The sequence below is a fragment of the Schistocerca nitens genome, chromosome 10, assembly GCF_023898315.1.
Source record: "Schistocerca nitens isolate TAMUIC-IGC-003100 chromosome 10, iqSchNite1.1, whole genome shotgun sequence".
Lineage (NCBI taxonomy): Eukaryota > Metazoa > Arthropoda > Insecta > Orthoptera > Acrididae > Schistocerca > Schistocerca nitens.
The window spans coordinates 98,898,301-98,913,357 of record NC_064623.1 but is presented as its reverse complement, the minus strand read 5'-3'; the positions used below and the strand labels follow the sequence as shown (position 1 = coordinate 98,913,357).

General features: G+C 39.9%; 1 protein-coding gene across 6 annotated transcripts in view; it reads left to right on the top strand.

Annotated features, from left to right (window-relative positions):
- LOC126210051 (uncharacterized) overlaps positions 1–7,784 on the top strand; it is an 895,609-nt gene extending 887,825 nt beyond the window's left edge. For 3 of the 6 annotated variants that reach the window (XM_049939166.1, XM_049939165.1, XM_049939164.1), the window contains 2 exons: positions 5,058–5,271; positions 7,326–7,784. In XM_049939166.1, the coding sequence (XP_049795123.1) occupies positions 5,058–5,267 (210 nt within the window). In that variant the 3' untranslated portion in view covers positions 5,268–5,271; positions 7,326–7,784. Of the gene's footprint in view, positions 1–5,057; positions 5,272–7,325 lie in introns of those variants that run through there. The other 3 variants (XM_049939168.1, XM_049939169.1, XM_049939167.1) reach the window with 2 other exon arrangements.
- Positions 7,785–15,057: the final 7,273 nt, after the last annotated feature.

The following is a 15,057-nucleotide window of genomic DNA, read 5'->3' as shown; positions in this document are numbered from 1 at the left end:
CAATACCAACAAGGAATTTTAAGAAAACATGGCTGGATTTGATGAAGGAGAAAGTACTCCATCAGCGCTCCAAAAATTTGCTTGTCCTGGCGCATTGTGAATTTTTGTTGAAGAGATGATGAAGAGATGGCTCGCAGATAAAAAGTTCTGCCTGGATAAGAACATTGAGATAAGAATTGTAAAGCTCTCTAAAATACAGTCCCATTTTTTGAAGACGCTAGAAAAATGACTGGAACATTAAAAAATGTGTTTATCACTAGAAGGCACTACAAGGAGACTATGTTGAAAAAAAAATGATTTTTTGAAAAGAATGGCACCTTCATTCTGCTATGACTTTTTATCAAACCAATCTCTCGACCTGCCAGCACTTTCATTCGGTAAGTCACATCATCTGTGTTTTTAGATATATTTTTCCCATGTGGAATGTTTCCCTCTATTATATTCAATCTCTCGTTAAGTTTTTTTCCCACTGCTATTAGAGAATTCATCTGTAACAGGGTGGGCACGTTATGAGTGAAACAAACAGGCAGCATTTTCACTTTCATTAAGCAGTATTCAGTATCTCTAAAGACCATAATCTTCATCGTACCTCATTTTAGCATGCTTCCCTGATCTGTATGCAAGATAGTTTGCCGACCGGCAAACTAAGTCTAATTATATAATTCATTTCTACAGCCTACTGTGTACTGCTTACTACCAATAAAAATCCAGTCCAGTTTGTTGAGCTCTTCCAGTTGTAGTCTACTTACTGTCAATTAGTGTTGACCCATTGGGCCTCAAGTACTTTTTTCTGGTTTTTGCTGCAAGTAATTGAGCTCATAGGCAAGACTACACTGAAAAAAATAGTTGTGGTTGTGGTCTTAAGTCCTGAGACTGGTTTGATGCAGCTCTCCATGCTACTCTATCCTGTGCAAGCTTCTTCATCTCCCAGTACCTACGGCAACCTACATCCTTCTGAATCTACTTAGTGTATTCATCTCTTGGTCTCCCTCTATGATTTTTACCCTCCACGCCGCCCTCCAATACTAAATTGGTGATCCCTCAATGTTTCAGAATATGCCCTACCAACTGATCCCCTATCCTAGTCAAGTTGTGCCACAAATTTCTCTTCTCGCCAATTCTATTCAATACCTCCTAATTAGTTATGCGATCTATGCATCCAATCTTCAGCATTCTTCCGTAGCACCACATTTAAAAAGCTTCTATTCTCTTCATGTCCAAACTATTTATCATCCATGTTTCAATTCCATACATGGCTACACTCCATACAAATACTTTCAGAAACGACTTCCTGACACTTAAATCCATACTAGATGTTAACAAATTTCCCTTCTTCAGAAACGCTTTCCTTGCCATTGCCAGTTTAAATTTTTATCCTCTCTACTTTGACCACCACCAGTTATTTTGCTCCCGAAGTAGCAAAACTCCTTTACTACTTGAAGTGTCTCATTTCCTAATCTAATTCCCTCAGTGTCACCCGACTTAATTCGACTACATTACATTATCCCCATTTTGCTTTTGTTGATGTTCATCTTATATTCTTCTTTCAAGACACTGTCCATTCTGTTCAACTGCTCTTCCAAGTCCTTTGCTGTCTCTGACAGAATTACAATGTCATCAGCGAACCTCAAGTTTTTATTTCTTCTCCATGGATTTTAATACCTACTCCGAACTTTTCTTTTGTTCCCTTTACTGCTGGCTCAATATACAGCTTGAATAACATAGAGGATAGGCTACAACCCTGTCTCACTCCCTTCTCAACCACTGCTTCCCTTTCATGTCCCTCGACTCTTATAACTGCCATCTGGTTTCTGTACAAATTGTAAATAGCCTTCCGCTCCCTGTATTTTACCCCTGCCACCTTCAGAATTTGAAAGAGAGTATTCCAGTTAACATTGTCAAAAGCTTTCGCTAAGTCTACAAATGGTAGAAACGTAGGTTTGCCTTTCCTTAATCTTTCTTCTAAGATAAGTCGTAGGGTCAGTATTGTCTCACATGTTCCAATATTTCTATGGAATCCAAACTGATCTTCCCCGAGGTCAGCTTCTACCAATTTTTCCATTCGTCTGTAAAGAATTCACATTAGTATTTTGCAGCTGTGGCTTATTAAACTGATAGTTTGGTAATTTTCACATATGTCAACACCTGCTTTCTTTGGAATTGGAATTATTATATTCTTCTTGAAGTCTGAGGGTATTTCGCCTGTCTCATACATCTTGCTCATCAGTTTTGTCAGGGCTGTCAGTAGTTCTAATGGAATGTTGTCTACTCCCAGGGCCTTGTTTCGACTTAGGTCTTTCAGTGCTCTGTCAAACTCTTCACGCAGTACCATATCTCCCATTTCACCTTCAGCTACATCCTCTTCCATTTCCATAATATTGTCCTCAAGTACATCGCTCCTGTACAGACCCTCTATATACTCCTTCTACCTTTCTGCTTTCCCTTCTTTGCTTAGAACTGGGTTTCCATCTGAGCTCTTGATATTCATACAAGTGGTACTCTTTTCTCCAAAGGTGTCTTTAATTTTCCTGTAGGTAGTATCTATCTTACACCTAGTGAGTTATATCTCTACATCCTTACATTCGTCCTCTAGCCATCCCTGATAGGCCATTTTGCTCTTCCTGTCGATCTCATTTTTGAGACGTTTTTATTCCTTTTTGCCTGCTTCATTTACTGCATTTTTATATTTTCTCCTTTCCTCAATTAAATTCAATATTTCTCCTGTTACCCAATGATTTCTACTAGCCCTCGTCTTTTTACCTACATGATCCTCTGCTGCCTTCACTATTTCATCCCTCAAAGCTACCTCTTCTTCTTCTACTGTATTTCTTTCCACCATTCCTGTCAATTGTTCCCTTATGCTCTTCTTGAAACTCTATACAACCTCTGCTTCTGTTAGTTTATCCAGATCCCATCTCCTTTTTCCCACCTTTTTGCAGTTTCTTCAGTTTTAATCTACAGTTCATAACCAATAGATTGTGGTCAGAGTCCACATCTGCACCTGGAAATGTCTTACAGTTTAAAACCTGATTCCTAAATCTGTGTCTTACTATCATATAATCTATCTGAAACCTTCCAGTATCTCCAGGCCTCTTTCATGTATACAACATTCTTTCGTGATTCTTGAACCAAGTTTAGCTGTGATTCTGTGATTTTCAGAGTGCCTATACATCACTTCCTACAGGTGAATACTTTACTGCCTTGATTATGATTATTGTTTGCTTCCACTTGGGACCAATAACATAAATGAAATGCATTCCTGTCTATGAAGTAAGTTATTTGTATCAGAAAAGACCTGCCCACCTGAGTGATGAACTACACAATTACAAAAAAAGGTACACCATCAATGGGTGTGTAAATGATTAGATTTGCTATTCTCAGTGACAGGTAGAATGGTCTTTAAAGTGCATTAATATTGTTAAAGGGCCTGCAAGGTATATAAGTGGTCGTGATCAACATCAAATGTAGAGTGATCAATTTGAATGATGCACAGTTGCTGTGTATTGCTATGAGACAGCGTTATCAGCACATGACAGAGTTCAAAAGGGCCTCATTGTGTGTCTCACTTTGCCGGTTGATCAAATTGTGCAATATCCAGATCTGGGGATGACGTTCAGACACAACGGTGGACCGATGTCAGACTACAAGGGAATGCGGGGGGCAGACATATAAGTCATCAAAGACCCAGTCAATCACATGTGGCCAACACAGGTGAGGACTACCGTCTTCTGCACCGAAAACATCATACCACATTCACATTTGTTCCTGCCATGTGAGAACAAGTAATGTACTCCTTGCAACACTGTTTGTCATCTCGCAGCATCGGTCGGAGACTACCAGCAGCCAGATTAGGGAGTTATCATTCTATGTGTAGGCTGCCATTATTACCGTAACATAAACAGCTGTATTTGGAGTGACGCTACACCTGAGAAGCACAGATTGCTAACAAACGGTGTCACATTGTGTCCAGTGATGAATTGCAGTTCTGCACTACAACGGATGATCATTGTCAGTGAGTATGGCTGCAACCTGGGGAGAGGTCCCAAATGTTTGTGAACGGCAAAGCAACGTTACTCCTGATGTCACAATGTGGGGTGCCGTCAGGTACGACTTCAGGTCACAGCTGGTAGTGATGGAGGAAACTACAACAGCACAACGGTATGTCACGAACATCTAGCACCCTCGTACGTTACCTGTTATGTGATAGTCTTGCGGTGTCATTTTTCAACAGAACAATGCTCATCCACACGTGGCACATGTATCTGTGGACTATCTGTGTGATGCTGAGGTGCTCCCGAAGCCAGCAAGATCCCCAGATCTGGTCCTGATGGGACACGTGTGGTACCAGCTCCGATGTCGACTCTGTCCCAGCGTCAGTAACTGGGATATTGAGGACCGGTTACAGCAGCTGCAGGCCAGCTTGCCTCAGTAGGGGACACAATAGCTTTATGACACTCTTCACAAATGAATCAGTGCATGCTGACTGGCAAGAGGTGGATACAGTGTTATACTGATTAGTGGGCTCACACTGTCAAGTTCTTTGTAAATTTGACTCAATTTTTTAACCATTGAAATAACACCACATATCCTCTCAATCTGTACAGTTTCATTTCAGTTTCTCCCTCTCCATCTGGGCACTTCAGTTTTTTTGTCAGGCAGCATAAATAAAAATGAAAGATAGGTGTGGAGTTGCTGTTTGCAGAAAAAAGAAACCAATGCAGGATAGTTTTAGTGCTGCTGGTGGCAGCCAAACAACAGATTGCTCCAAGTTGTTGTATTCCTGTTCAGAACTGAAGGCATGAGAAGAGGTTTACCAATGTTATAGCTAAAATGCACTTTTCACCGAGCAGTTCTTTTCTTCGGGCCTTGTGCACTAAAAGATAACCATTTATGCCAAAATTTGAATTATGTAAAATTGTGAGCATCTCCCTTTCACTCTTTCCTAGCATTTTGCAAAAAGCCATGAAATCTCTCTCTCCCCCTCTCTCTCATATCCAGACACCTGTATTCCAGGCTGCTTTTCCTTGACATCAACAAAGCGCTTCCTGCTGTTGCAGAAATATGCGAACGTGTTTGAAAACGAGAGGGTTGGGATGGTTGAACTGCCGTACCTGACAGAGGAGCGCCTGCAGCGGATGGGCGTGCCGCTGGGCCCGCGCATTCGGATCCTCCAAGAGGCGCAGAACTTCCCACCCGCACCGACACCGACTGCGGCACAGACTGCGGCAACTCCATCCTCCCGCCACGACAAGGTTTATGTCGTCTGACGGGGTAAGTAACACGAGTGCCTTACACTTCGTACACTGGCATTAAGATGTTTATGAGTTGGTATCCAAAAGTCCCGATATGTATTATTTAAAATTATTATGTCTTGCCTAGATCTTATTCTGCACCATCACCTTCAAAGTAGTCCTCTTGGGAATGAATACATTGGTCTTAACATTTCTGCCATTTTTTGAATGCGTTCTGGAAGCCCTTCTTGTTCGGCTGTCTAGTACCCTCCAAGATTCTGCTTCAAACTCCTCCACAATACCAAATCCTCATCCCTTTCAACTTTATTTTCACATTGGGGAAAAGGATGAAGTCACACAGAACTAAGTCTGGTGAGTACAAGGCACGAAGTAACAGAACCCAGTATGTTGTCCTCGATAGCATGAGTGTTCACCTGAAACAAGTTTATATCATCAGGAGTGCCCCAGGGAAATGTGATAGGACCATTGCTATTTTCTATAAACACAAATGATTTGGCAGACAGGGTAAGCTGCAGTCTGCAGCTGTTTGCGGATGATGTTGTGGTGTACAGGAATGTGTCATCACTGATTGACTGTAGGAGGATACAAGATGACCTAGACAAAATCTCTGGTTTGTGTGATGAATGACAGCTACTTCTAAATCTAGAAAAAAAAAATGTAAGTTAATGCAGACAAGTAGAAAAACCAAATCCATAATTTTCAAGTACAGTGTTAGTAGTGTGCTGCTTGATAGTCATGTCAATTAAATTTGTAGGTATAACATTGTAAAGCAATATGAAATGGAACAATCACGTAAAGATTGCAGTAGGGAAGGTAAATTGTCGACTTGTGATGGTATTTTAGGAAAATGTGGTTCACGTGTAAAAGAGACCACATATAAGACACTACTGCCGAGTGCTGTTAGAATGTTTGGGACACATGCCAGGTATGATAAAAGGAAGATATTGGAACAATTCAGAGGCAGGTTGCTAGATTTATTACTGGTAGGTTCGAACAACAAGCAAGTATCGTGGGAATGCTTCTGGAACTCAAGTGTGCATCACTAGAGGAAAGGTGATGTTCTATTGAGGCCGATGGCAGAACGATTCTACTGCCGCCAATGTACATTTCGTTTAAGAACCGTGAAGATAAGATTAGAGAGATTAGGGCTTGTACAGAGGCATATAGGCAATCATTTTTCCCTCCCTCTATTTGCGAGAGGAACAGAAAAGGAAATGATTAGTAGTGGTGCAGGGTACCCTCAGTCATGCACTATATGGTGGCTTATGGAGTATCTAAGTAGATGAAGATGTAGGGGGAGGAGGGACAACTGTCATCATCTTTTCACAAAAAGATTTCTGAATAATGTAGGCCACATGCAGTCATCCATTGTCTAGGCGGAATATCTGCTCATTTGTACTCCACTATCTCAAACATCTTAAAGGAATGGTTTAGCACCTTTTTTATAAACCACCTCAACCATTAGCTTTTGGACTGAAGGTTGTTGCTTAGTTTCAAGACCATAGCCAGAGAGACTACTTTCGTCACTAGTGACAACTTTTGAAGGAAAGTTTTGATTGTTTTGAAGTGGATGTTTAATACAAAATACAGTTGCAAATTCTGTAATTATGTATAAATTTATGGTGATGACTTCCAAAGCTAGTTCTGGTGCCATCATTTAACAACATACATCACATCTTTGCTAGAGTTTTTAAAGGTTCAATGCAACTGACATTGGTAAATGGACAGACATCCCACCTGAATCCATTAGTGTGTGTCAGGCATAGCTTTTGTCCTTAGTTCAGTAAGAGTAACCAGACAGGTAATGTAAAACTTTGACACTGATAAATTCCTAGAAGTACATTTGATGAACAGGGTGACACAAAAATACCTGCAGCTGAACCTGTCGACCTTCAAATTGGTCACTGGAGAAATTCCAAACTTATTAAGACGTGAGCCATCACAAGAAATTTATGAATACATAAAATTGCAAAGTTGTGATGTCCTTATCTCAAGTACTGCACAATAATCAGTAACAATGTATATAGTAAGTTTCTCTGCATCTAGTGCCTCACACTGTCTTTTCCTTTTCAGTTCGGAATTCTGCACCCTGCCAGTAACGTGCTGAAGCCACATCGTAAGTTGTCATCTGTAGTAAATGTGTGTGCGCGCCTATAAACATTACACATGTGAAATGTGCTCTTTGCAAGAACTATTCTGCATTTATCAAAGATATTTGTAAGTGTTCACTACTTTGTGAAGAGACTTCACAACATTCATGCAACTGCACATAACCAATCAGCATCAAAGCCTCAGTGCATGAATTTCCATTTCTTAATATATATTCTTATAAAAACACAATAAAACTTGTTTTATAAGAATTTTTGATACTGTCATATCCAAAAGAAGTGAAAGTTGAAGTATCTGACCAAAGAATTTTCTTTTTTCACAATGTAACTTTAACCTTTTTTAAAAACTTTTGTGTGTAATATACTAGTATTTATTAGTGTCTGGAACTGCCAACTGTCTTATACAATCAAAAATATATGTAATATATTTCTGCACTGTAATATAAAAATCTTAATTGATACTTTAAAGTGTTCGATTTATTTGGTCTCATCCCACTTCATTCACATACTCCAGGTAAGCAGAAAATATTGGGTATAGCACAATTATTCTGCAAAGAAAAGTGTGCACTTTCAAATTCTCCATCTTTCATTCTACAGAAGAAAGAAAGTCAAGTATCATTTGACAAAGCAAGCTGTATATCTCGCTAACGTCATAATACGATTACATATCACCATGTTTCAGGTCAAAGTAATGCACATTATACCCTCACAATGCACGCACAGAAATTGACAGCAGAAAATGCTTTTCCAGTATTCGACGACATCTCGCTGCTATCTTAATAAAATTTATTGATATTGAAAAGGAGAAAGCAGCAACAGTGTGACTGAAAAGGGAATGAAACATGCAAACAAAACTCAGCAACTTGTTGGTGCAAATTATGAGACAAGGGACATGGTGGTGAGCAGAATGGGATGCAAGTACCTGCTCCAATGCAGACGCAACAAAGGGAAAATGTATCATCTATTTTCGGCAAAATTCACATACTGAAGACAAAGCCCCCCCCCCCCCTCGTTTATTCTCTTAAGAAAGTGGTTGGGATGCTTTCCAACAGAAATGTTCATTTTTGATTAACTCCAACAGTTGTCTTCCCATTTATTTATTTATTTATTTTTTTGCTCTATTTTAACTTTCAACAAATGAGTGTTTCTGCTGAGAAGCAGCAGCATTTTCCCGTATGTGAACACAGTGCTTCTCTGATTGAAGGTGTTTCTGGCATGTTTCTTTTTGTACCCACGTTAATCATTACAAAATCTGAACACTGATTTTGATCTTTCATTGGCATTCATAGCCATGTGACCCATGCTTGACAACACCACAGACAGAGCTGACAAGGTACTCAGAAGCAGAACCTAAAATAACGATTCAAAAATTAGGAGAAGCCTTCTGGCTTGGTCACATTGCGTTGACAGGTTTTGGTTTTCCTGTTTCTACAGTGCAGAGTGTGAACACACTAAATTGGTATACAGCTCTCAGTGTAAAAAAGTAGAATTACAACCACCAGAGGGCAGAGGAGTGTTGTGTGTTTCTGATGAACTACACCTGACACACAGTCATAGGGATCTCTAATCCCTTCTGGTGTTGCAAGGCGTTGTAATCGAACTCTGTGATGGACCCAGATTAGTCTCTGCACTGATTTCAAAATAAGAAAAGAAAACAAAAGAGCAACATACAGCACAAATAATTTGGTAATGGCTACTGCTGAGATTGGCAGTGCCATAAATAGGGTAGTTCTGGTCTGGCTTCTACCAGTATTTGATGCAACCACAGTTGAAAACACACACTATATAAAAGTGAGCACACTATACCAACTTTTGAACTGTAGCGGGCAGATAGGTGTAGGCATTCTTTGTTCTAAGGTGCTAGTTCCCATGGATGAATCCTACATTGCATTACACAGTGTATTTCATATACAGGCCATTCAACCATCCGCAAATGGCGTAGCACTATAGCATCACGTGCAATGATACGCCATTGCAATCTTGCACTGTTTATTATGCAAATGTGTTCTTACACACATTATCTTTGCAAATTGGGCTTCGCCTGATCATGTGCAGTACTAGAAATGGATAATTAGTTACATTTTTGATACTTAGGCGCACGGAATAAAGCTATTTCAAACAATCTCTCACAAAGTAGTTCATGTGGGTACAAGTTGCTGATATAACATTCATTAGGAATTTCTGCATTTTTGCATTTCGAAGCAGAATTTGTATTTATCAAAAATACAAATTTTTTAGGTTCCTAGTTTTTATGCAGAAATTTCTGTGATCTTACGAACAAAACAAAGAAAAATCAACTTTGTGCAAAATGCAAAAGTTTCGTCATTCAGAACACGATTACAAGACTAACAAGAAAACTCTGAGCTAAATTGTTCTGTTTACAGGGATTTGTTTTAAAAAGGTGGTAGAATAAACGAGTCATGAGTGAATGACATTTTTAAGAATAGAGGCCAGTGGGTTATTCAGACAAAATGTCAATTCATGAACATTGCAATGTGAATATATGTTGTCAGAGTGATAATTTATGAGGAGAACTATCCAACAAAATGACCAGGCATTGCCAGATAGAAGTAGGTGTGTGTGTGTGTGTGTGTGTGTGTGTGTGTGAGAGAGAGAGAGAGAGAGAGAGAGAGAGAGAGAGAGAGAGAGAGAGAGCTTCACATGTTGTAAAAATATCAGTGTGTGCATTGCGGGTCATGTATGACATGAAGATATGTTCTACAAAAAAGCATACAAATCCTGTATGAGGTTTAATGTTAATGGTTAAATAAATGTGTCATTCCCAACAAAATTATTTAATGTAATGTACTGCATGTATGTTGAAAATTGATACTAAAATCACAGAGATACCTAACAGTCTAGTATGGCCATCCTATTTGCATTAGTGCTATACTAATAAGGGGACCTTATCACATACTGGCCCTCTTCCAATTTCTTCACACTTCAAACAATTTAAGGGTCAGCAACCACACAACTTCAGTAAGCAGCACGACACAATTGTAGTGTAAGTTTTGTAATTAAAAAGCCACTGGTTTTGTTCTAAGTAACAGAAACTTTTTTTTATATTGTATTTGAATTCAATATTTATTTTCAAGGCTACTGTTAATAGAAAAATACTGAATAAATTTTTTAAATTATATTTTAAGCAATTATTAACTAAAAATAAAGTATATATAATAGATTAAAATTTGAAACAAGAATGCGAAACATCAAATAGAAAATAAAATAATTTCCTATTGAGAGAGACTGAACAATTTTCATTTAACAATGAGGCATTTTGCATTTCTTTAAGAAATTTTAATTTATTTTCATGTGACTGTTAAAACTAAAAAAAGTAAAAAGAAGCCTTTTGTTTGAAAAAGAATACTGACAGATAAAACTAAAATCATGACATTTCTGGGATTGGAACCCATAAGAGCCAAAAGCAAAAAAATTAAAGAAGTAAGAGAATGGATATATTTAATCCTATGGCACCATCCTATGCCAACCTATTCATGGGCCATCTAGAGGAATCCTTCCTAAAAACCCAGAATCCTAAACCCTCCACTCAGTTTGGATTCATTAATGACATCTTTGCGATCTGGATCAAGGGTGAGGACACCCTACTCATATTCATCCAGAACCTCAACAACTTCTCCCCCATTTGCTTCACCAGGTGCTACTCAACCCAACAAGCCACCTTCCTAGATGTTGATCTCCACCTCTAAGATGGCTACATCAGTACCTACATCCACATCAAACCTACTAACCACCAGCAATACCTCCACTTCGACAGCTACCACCTGTTCAATACCAAGAAGTCTCTTCCGTACAGCCTAGCCACCTGCAGTCATTGCATCTGCAGTGATGAGCGGTCCCTCTCTAAATGCACCGAGGGTCTCACTGAGGCCTTCATAGATCATGATTATCATCCCAAACTTGTACAAAAACAAATCTCCCGTGCCTTATCTCTCCAGTCCCCCTCCACCTCCCAAAGTCCCACCGTCCGGCCACAGAGGAGCATTCCCCTCGTAACTCAGTACCACCCAGGACTGGAGAAACTGAATTACATTCTCCACAAGGTTTTCGGCAATCTCTCGTCATGCCCTGAAATGAGAAATGTCGTGCCCACTCTCTTTCCCAACACTCCCACAGTGGTATTCCGCCGTCCACCGAAGCTACACAATATACTTGTCCATCCTTACACAAACCCTGTTCCCAACCCCTTACCTCATGGCTCATTCCGGTGTAACAGACCTAGGTGCAAGACCTGTCCCATACATCCTCCCACCACCACCTACTCCAGCCCAGTCACAAACATCACCTATCCCATCAAAGGCAGGGCTACCTGTGAAACCAGTCATGTGATCTACAAGCTGGCCTGCAACCGCTATGCTGCATTCTATGTGGGCTTGACAACCAACAAGCTGCGTGTCCACATGAATGGCCACTGACAAATTGTGGCCAAGAAACGAGTGGACCCACCCTTTGGCTGAACACGTTGCCAAACATGACATCCTTGATTTCAATGACTGCTTCACAGCCTGTGCCATATGGATACTTTCCACCAACACCAGCTTTTCTGAATTGCACAGGTGGGAACTTTCCCTGCAATACATCCTACGTTCCCGTAGCCCTCCTGGCCTCAACCTTCGTTAGTCACTGTCCTAAACCACGCAGCCCCTGTTCCCATTCCAGCACTACACAGCCGTCATTCCATCATCACACTCAGTCTTTTTACCTCTCTCCTTTTCTGCTGCTTCCCCTTCCCCTCCCCACCTCTCCCCTGCCCTCGGTCAAACCTGCAGCACTTTGCTGTCCGCCACCCCCACCATACTATCCCTCCCCCTCCCTGCCCCAGCCTCCTCCTTACCCCCACACAGTCGCCACTCCCATCATGCACTGTTGCTGCTGCTCGAAGTGTGGTTTCAGTCACCTGAAACTGCAGTAGTGTGTGTGAGATGTATTTTCGTTTGCATTTGTGTGTGTGTGTGTGTGTGTGTGTGTGTGTGTGTGTGTGTGTCGTTGACAAAGGCCTTAATGGCTGAAAGCTTTATTTGTGACAGTCTTTTTGTTGTGCCTATCTGTGACAGCATCTCCACTACATGGTAAGTAGCAACTTTCCTTTTCATAATACTGTCACATTCCATCCTGGGTTTTCCATTGTTTGAAGTAACAGAATGTAAATATCTAGAGTACAATTTTAAATTTCCAAAGTCAGATGATGCAAGAGCTAAATTTTGACAGATTCAGACATTTCTGTAGAATCAAACAATGTACATTAAAATGTAACGTATTGAAAGAAACTTTAATTAAACCGTACAAAGTAATGGCCTTCCCTCTGCTGTTACATCTATGGTGGCAAATGTTGTAACCTAATATCAAATCAATTATGAGAAACTGAATCATCAGCGGTAAATTTCCTCTGCTTTGTAGCAGGATATTCATTACTGGACCATAAAAGAAACACCAGTATTAGACAATAGCTAAACGTAGAACCCATTAGAAATACAACTGAAAAATATAGACTGAACTGGAAGCAATGTTGAGCATTCCTTAAAGACATGGTGTGAACAATTCTGAGGTGGAACAGGCCAAAAGGCCTAATCGTTGAATATTATGATGACGAAATAGTACAATTCAATATTTGAAAATACCAAATTCAAACAAAACTAAATAAACAATTAAAATTTTAAAAAATTGCTACTACTAAGAATCGAGCCAGTGACTTGACAGTTACCAGACTCATAATCTACACATTCTGCAGCAGATGTGTCAAAAAAGCTCGAAGTATGTTGTACTTAATAGCGCTCTGAAATCTTAAAAGTTAATTTTTTTTTGTTTAAGAACTGCACTATAATGCCTTAGGAAACTGAGGGCTGGTTATAACTTTCATATACAATAAGGCAATAAGTATTAAGAAAATCTAAGAGGGCCAGTCCATAACGTCCCCTTGCAAGTTACAAAAAATCTTGTATAAGGTGTAAGCAGATACATGAAGTGAGAAGGGGAATACTTTCTAATATTGTTTCCCTGCTACCATATAACTTAAACATATCAAGACCAAACTACAATAGCTGGAGTAGAATGTTGGTTTCTGTGCCTATTGCCTATCTTCATGAAATATGGAAGAACTGTCTTTAGAAACAAGTAAACTGAAATATTCAATAGATACGTGAAATCTGCCTTTTGAGTCAGAACATAGAATGTTGCCACGCATATAATCTACCATAGTCCCATGTTTGCCACATGATTAAAGGAGGACAAGCAAAGGTGGTTTCAAATGTAGACACTGAAAGATGAGGCAGTCTAGATGTGAAAGGAGACACACCAAAACATCCAGATGACACTCTGGATACCGCACTTTTGGCTTGAAGCAACAGGTAGAATAAAGTGAAGAAAATCAAATGTCTGGGTATGCTTCACCAAAGAGAAATTCTTCTTCATTAATCTTCAACCATGAGGTTGGTTTGCAGCAGTACACCATTCCTCTCTCTTGTCTGCCTTCCTCTTCATTCCGCATATGTAGTGCATTTCGTACCATTCATAATTTTGCATTTGTGACATCCTTGGTTGTCGCCAGCAATTCCTCCCCTGAATACCACCTTCTGCTTTTGTTCCAATAATGTTATTGTGTCTTAAAATGTGTTTTATGAGTTTGTCACTTCTTTTGTGGAAGTCTCTCCAGAGATCTGGTTTCCTGAACTCTTCTCAGCGCTTCTTCGTTGGTAACTCTGTCTCTCCAACTGATCTTCATCATAGCACCAAATCTCCAGGGCTTCTATGCATCGTTTCTTTCATTTTCCTATTGTCCATGTTTCAAACCTGTATAGGGCCACACCCCAAACAAATAATATCATGACCCGTTTCCTTATTTCCAGACAGACATTCTTGCTGAAGTTGTTTCTCAAATTAAATGCAATTTTGGCCTGCTGTATTCTGATCACACTTTCGTTCTGGCTTCTACCATCCATTGTGATCCTGCTTACCAGGTAGATAAGTTCCTCTACCACTTCAAACTCCTCTCTTCCAATGCTTATTCGTAGAGGTTCATATTGTTCTTCAATAATGCATACATTTTTTGTGTTGAGGGACGGCTAGGGCTCTACCTCCTGCGGAGATTGCTTTTTTACTGGGGATACCATTTATCTGCATAAATTGGGCACCAATGTAAATGTTTGAGAGCTTTTGTGCACTAACTTGGGTCCTTCAGGCACTCACTTCTGGTATCATCAAGAGTGTTCTCGTGTAGTTGATTTTTTGTTCAGCACGATTTACTCATCCCTTAATATTGCTGTGGGAACTCATTAACTTTGTGCTAGGGTGCTGGTTCAACTGTTGCCAATTCTTGTAGTTGGTTGAGAGTATGCCTACCTTGTCGAAAACTCGTCTGTCGTGTCAGTGATTCGGCTTTCCATAGTGGGCATTTCGAGTTCTACATGGGTGAAGTGTGTGCTTGTCCATCGTGGTGCATTTAGAACAAGTTTTAGACACTAGTTTTGTAGTACTTGCAGTGGTCTTTTGTTTGATTTGCTCATGATTCCCCATTATTAACATCCATGCATTATCATGGGTTGGGTGATGGCCTTGTATATATATAGTTTGGTGAGACGGTGCATCTCTTTGCTTGATAGAAGCAGGAATGTGACGTAAATGGCTTGTTATAACCGTAGCTTTCTGTCTTCTTTCTGGGTTTTGAAGAGCATTTTGCTGTCGAT